Below are 5,999 nucleotides of genomic sequence, written 5' to 3'. Positions count from 1 at the left end.
GGATTGAGTGCACGTCGGGGCCCTTGAGCGTAATGACGGATGGGTTGTCGACAAGGTTGCCCCGCTGGATGCAGAAGTTGTCCATGACGAAACCAGTCACTGTGACGTTCGTGCCGGTGGCTGTGCAGGCTTGGGCGGCGGCGGTCGACGCCATCGAGACGAGCGCAAGGAAGGTAAAAGGTTGCATGTTTGGGCAGTCGGTGAACGGCGTAAATTATGGAATACGACGGTGGGGGTGGTTTGGCTTGGATGATGAACTCACATCGTCTAGCCAGTGCTTCTGACACGGTAGGGGAGCGTATGTCGCGTTGGTTCACATGGATGCTGGCATGCTCTTGGGTTCTGGTCCCGAAAAGGCGCGTATTTGTCGATTCCATCGGCTTCCAACGGTCAAAATGGGACACGCCAGTAAAGAAAAGTCGCGTAAATTTCACGAGCTTGCGTCGAACGATCCAGAGAGTCCGTGCGGACACAACACCATCTGCCGTCGCATCCATCGTGATACAATCAAACTCTACAGTGCGTGGCCGCAACACGCTTGCTGCCAACACTTAGAATGCAATTCCTGCCAGCGAGATCCTTCTTGTGCACTCTGTGATGCATTTCATACCGGTTCGAGTACACCATTCCGAATCCGTATGCAAATGGGTAGTCAAGCGCTGTGCATTTTGCGTGTACACGGCTGAGTTGGAACAGGTGCAAGCTCGAGGGGGTGCGACGATGTAAGCGGGGGGGCAACAAGATGGAATTGGCTCGAGCTCTAACCTCCTCTACATAGTACGGACCGCACGGGCGTGACCTTTCGCGACGGTATCCATAGGTAAGGGAGCAGGTGAACGAGTACTTTCACCCTGCCTGGGACGATGGAATTCGGAGGAATAGGTGAGAGATCATTGCGTCATTGGTTCCGTCGAATTCAAAGTGGTCCGAATTATGATTGCGAGTAAATCCACTCATCCATCACGAGTGTGGCGATGACCATGTGTGGCACCGCCGTGGACGACAACGTGCGACTCCAACACGCGCCTCAGTGTCGCATTCTCGAGTGAACTGCGTTGGCACGACCGCCATGCAAACCCCACCCATCGTCGCAATCCACTGCTCCAACTTGTCGCTGGCGTCGATGGCCTAGGCTGTACGGCTACTGGCAAGAACGTCAACGCGTCCAGTTGCGTCCACCCGTGTGTCTTTGCTGGCACCCTCATGGACATCCCGCTCGCTGCAACATCGACCTGTGGCGCATCCATTCGTTGGCCGACGCCGAGTGTTGCCGTTCATCCACGCCCAACGCCGATGGCACTGACATGTACTCGGTCAAAGATGAATATCGGCGCTACCAGCGCGACGTTCGGCAAGGCAGTTGCCGAGAACACTCGATGGTTGAAAGGCAACGTCGGCTTGTGTCTCACCTGACTCGGATCGATGACGGCACGCCCGAATTCACAATCACAACGGCGTCGAAGTCTCCAAGTCCGTTGCCGACGTTGTCGGCTAACACTGCTGCTGGAGACGACTTCCGACCACACGTCGACCACCGCGCAATACCTGCCAAGTCATCCGTTAACGCGAGCAATGCTATGACTCGCCTGCGTGTACTATGTGTTTCATCATCGACTGATCGTGTCATTCCTTCGTCGTCGCTTTGTTGCACTCGGTGGCGCCGTATCTGTTTATTCCCGACGTTGAGAACTTGCGTGCACGTCCACCAATTCGATCGCGCATCGACCATCTAGAATGACCTCTTGCCGTACATCGAACTCGGATCGGCGCCATCGTCGCTGACGGCATGAACGTGTGGATCGAATTTGTTCGTGAGTCCCCACCGGATGCTCCCAACGATGTCGCCGATCCCGTCGTCATTGTCAATTCGATTCGTCTGGTTGAGTGACAGTAGTTTGATCCCGACTGCTCGACAACCTGACGCAGCGTTGTGTTTACCCTCGTCGAGAATTGTGTTTGCAGTGGAAAACCTGTCAAACGACTTTTCATCGGTGCAAACCAAAGTTTTGATGGGACACTCGAGAAATGATGTGAATGGGCAAGAGGATCGAGTGTCGGCATGGGGACGGGTTCGTGCTAGCGACCTCGTCCACTCGGCATTAGGACCGTTTTGGACTTGACCAGTGCATTTTGCACCAAGTGCTGACTGCTGGAAGAATGGTAAGAGTCGAACGCGACCTCAGACTTGCGGCGGCCAATTTTGCGACGCCCGTGGCAGCCAGCCAGTACGTACGTAACATGAACAGAAGCAGGGCTACCGTCACGATTGTCGACGAATGGAGCCTTCAGTGGACATTTCTCACATCCACCACGCTTGAACAACTGCCAAGGGTGCGTTCCGTTGGGACATGCTGGAATTCCAAAGCTCGGAACTGAACTCGATGGAAGACATGGTCGATATATATCATTCCTCTGTCTCCTACGCAAAACAACAGTGTTTTCATTCCATTTCACATACCGATAGGGTAGCAAAGTTGCGTCTTTGCCCACGATTGGCCAAACTATTTCCACGGAATGAATCTTCCGTCCATGATCGGTCAAATATACTAACTGTAAGTTTGTTGAGTCTCTGATTGGCTCATGTAGGACTCGTCGTCCCAATGGGACGTATTGTGTGGAATTTATATATAGTAACATCGTATTTGCAAAGAGTACTACAACTCATTCCTCCATGCATTCTTATTCAATTGCAATTGCACATTTCCACGCAGAACCAGGAATAGGCGAGGAATAGATACAGTATATTGGAAAATATGGTCCATACAATTGGCCCCGGGTTCGACCCCCGCCGTAGACATGCTGGAAAACCTGCAGAGGGTTTGTACTTGGCCAATCAGTGGACCCATGCCGGACTTTATCCAGAGCGCGTTTACTCTCATGGGTGCACTGGGGCCATACAAACTTCAAAAGACTTCTCGCCACGACGTGTTTTTCTCAACTGAACATTGACGAGACAATGGCGAGGACGCCGTGAGACAGATTTGCACTCCCGACGAGTTCATTCCTGTTCAGCATCAGGACGAAAACTCGTGGCGCCGTGAGACAGATTTTCCCTCGTGACACAACGATGCGATCATTATTCAACTGGACACCACGTTCTCAGCCATGCAACCTTTTACCTTCCTTGCGCTCGTCTCGATGGCGTCGACCGCCGCCGCCCAAGCCTGCACAGCCACCGGCACGAACGTCACCGTGAGTGGTTTCGTCATGGACAACTTCTGCATCCAGCGGGGCAACCTTGTCGACAACCCATCCGTCATTACGCTCAAGGGCCCCGACGTGCACTCAATCCACTGCCTCATCGACCTCACGCCGTGCGTCGAGTCCAAGTATGCGTTGCTGGCGCCGCCCGCGAACGGGTCCGACTTGTACTCGGTCAAGTACCAACTGGGCGACGCCGGCTCGGCGCTGACGAGGGCTGCGGCGGAGGGTGCTCGTTCTTTGGGTGGCAAGACTGGGTTCGGCGTGACTGTGACTGGAATCGACGACGGCACACCCGAGCTCAAGTGCGTCGACATCTCCAAGACTGTGATTGCCGATGGCAAGACGCTGACGTTGGCGGCGATTCCCGCCAGCACCGGTGTCTCGTCGCTGGCGTTGCCTAGTGTGGTCGCTGCTGTTGGCGCTGTCATCGTGGCATTCGCGTTCTAATTAATGCCTGGTAGAACAGAGCCATCTGCTTGCTCGAGCTTCATCCAAATGAATGTATCTATATATTTGATGCCTGTGATTCCAGCGTATTGGTGGACCATACATTTGGCCCTAGCAATCCCTTCTCGGTTGGCCGCAGGAGCTGGGCCACTCGGCAACTGAATTTGTCCCCACGATTCAAATTGCTCAGAACTCTCCGAGCGTTGCCTTCTTGGCAATAATCGTCGCGCTCCACGCAAAGGCACTGACTCAATGGCCAGGCTGTTCTTTAGGTGGGGGAATAGAGGGCATTGCAGTCTTTCGGGTTAAATGAGTCCAAATGTACCCAGCACAAAGCATATCCGAAAATCCGACAGGCACCTACCTCCACGGAGATCACAGACAAGATTATCGCGTAGACGGATGATATGGCAGGTTGCGCGGTGGTCGTATGGGGTCCGAAGTCGTCGCCATTACGGCAGTGTTAGTCGGCATCGTCTGCGCCTTGCAGTCGACAATCACCGACGTCGATACCCTCACGCCACTTGGGTTCGGGCGTGCCGTGGACCACGATTCTGTCGAGTGGGAAATTGGTACGTCTTGAATACGGTAAACAGTCCATTCAAAAGATGAAAGGGATTGCTAGGGCCAAATGTATGGTCCACCAATACGCTGGAATCACAGGCATCAAATATATAGATACATTCATTTGGATGAAGCTCGAGCAAGCAGATGGCTCTGTTCTACCAGGCATTAATTAGAACGCGAATGCCACGATGACAGCGCCAACAGCAGCGACCACACTAGGCAACGCCAGCGACGAGACACCGGTGCTGGCGGGAATCGCCGCCAACGTCAGCGTCTTGCCATCGGCAATCACAGTCTTGGAGATGTCGACGCACTTGAGCTCGGGTGTGCCGTCGTCGATTCCAGTCACAGTCACGCTGAACCCAGTCTTGCCACCCAAAGAACGCGCACCCCGCGCCGCAGCCCTCGCCAGCGCCGAGCCGGCGTCGCCCAGTTGGTACTTGACCGAGTACAAGTCGGACCCGTTCGCGGGCGGAGCCAGCAGCGTATACTTGGACTCGACGCACGGCGTGAGGTCGATGAGGCAGTGGATTGTGTGCACGTCGGGGCCCTTGAGCGTAATGACGGATGGGTTGTCGACAAGGTTGCCCCGCTGGATGCAGAAGTTGTCCATGACGAAACCACTCACGGTGACGTTCGTGCCGGTGGCTGTGCAGGCTTGGGCGGCGGCGGTCGACGCCATCGAGACGAGCGCAAGGAAGGTAAAAGGTTGCATGGCTGAGAACGTGGTGTCCAGTTGAATAATGATCGCATCGTTGTGTCACGAGGGAAAATCTGTCTCACGGCGCCACGAGTTTTCGTCCTGATGCTGAACAGGAATGAACTCGTCGGGAGTGCAAATCTGTCTCACGGCGTCCTCGCCATTGTCTCGTCAATGTTCAGTTGAGAAAAACACGTCGTGGCGAGAAGTCTTTTGAAGTTTGTATGGCCCCAGTGCACCCATGAGAGTAAACGCGCTCTGGATAAAGTCCGGCATGGGTCCACTGATTGGCCAAGTACAAACTCTCTGCAGGTTTTCCAGCATGTCTACGGCGGGGATCGAACCCGGGGCCAATTGCATGGAGCATATTTTGCAACCTCTGGCAGTCCGAGAATACCTCCGTGTCACTGGTCCTCGTGCTTGGGATAAGCAACCGAAAGTTACATGTAATCTGTCCATGTCGAAGTACTGTAGCACATAATGCGTGAGGGAGAAGGGTCCTTTCCATCGCGACGCTCGTCTTTGTTTAGAGTGATGACCGTACATGCATCCATAAATTGCCCGAACCATCCGAGGAAACGTACTCTACACGAGGATGAATTTGTTGTACAGGTAATTTCTGTCTAAATGGAAGTTTATAACTGTTACATTCTATAGTGTAGTTTCTGATCAATATACAAAGGTTTTTTGTGGGACACTTGCAAGCATTTCAAAAATTCAAACTTAACTTAAGAAGTGGCCTGAACGTGTGGTCACTTATCCATTGACTGCCTTCGATGAAAAAGCCTTCACAAAAACGAACTGTCCTCAACGCCCAGCAACGCCGAGCAATTTGTGAGCATCACTTGGCCAACCCAACAATGACTTTAACTGCTTTGTCAAGTTGGGCTATGAGATTTCTTACCCTACGAAAGCATCATATTGAGCAACAGACTCAACCAACTCGCCAGGAAATTGCTCACCTGTATGTCGTTGACATACTCGAGGCCATGAGTTGGGCCCAAGCAGTTTGGGAGCAGGTTTCGGAAGCTACAATTCAAAACTGTTGGCGTCATACTCTTGTTGTAGAAGAGAATGTTGA

The 5,999-nt window shown here is 53.2% G+C and overlaps 2 protein-coding genes across 2 annotated transcripts; one reads left to right on the top strand and one right to left on the bottom strand.

Annotated features, from left to right (window-relative positions):
• Nucleotides 1-3,138: 3,138 nt before the first annotated feature.
• H310_05348 (hypothetical protein) lies at nucleotides 3,139-3,651 on the top strand (the record flags this gene model as incomplete). Its single annotated transcript, XM_008870038.1, has 1 exon — nucleotides 3,139-3,651. The coding sequence occupies one exon, from the start codon at nucleotides 3,139-3,141 to the stop codon at nucleotides 3,649-3,651; it is 513 nt and encodes a 170-aa protein (XP_008868260.1).
• Nucleotides 3,652-4,308: 657 nt separating this feature from the next.
• H310_05347 (hypothetical protein) lies at nucleotides 4,309-5,072 on the bottom strand. The gene has a single exon (XM_008870037.1). It carries the CDS (start codon nucleotides 4,931-4,933, stop codon nucleotides 4,388-4,390), a length of 546 nt encoding a protein of 181 aa, XP_008868259.1. The 5' UTR covers nucleotides 4,934-5,072; the 3' UTR covers nucleotides 4,309-4,387.
• Between the last annotated feature and the right edge of the window lie 927 nt (nucleotides 5,073-5,999).

This window comes from Aphanomyces invadans (genome assembly GCF_000520115.1).
Source record: "Aphanomyces invadans strain NJM9701 unplaced genomic scaffold supercont1.9, whole genome shotgun sequence".
Lineage (NCBI taxonomy): Eukaryota > Oomycota > Saprolegniomycetes > Saprolegniales > Verrucalvaceae > Aphanomyces > Aphanomyces invadans.
Note: the sequence above shows the minus strand (reverse complement) of the source record. Positions and strands in the feature narration are given on the sequence as shown.

Excerpts from the sequence above, each read along its gene's own strand:
- H310_05347 (XM_008870037.1), bottom strand. The coding sequence starts at position 4,933 with ATGCAACCTTTTACCTTCCTTGCGCTCGTCTCGATGGCGTCGACCGCC.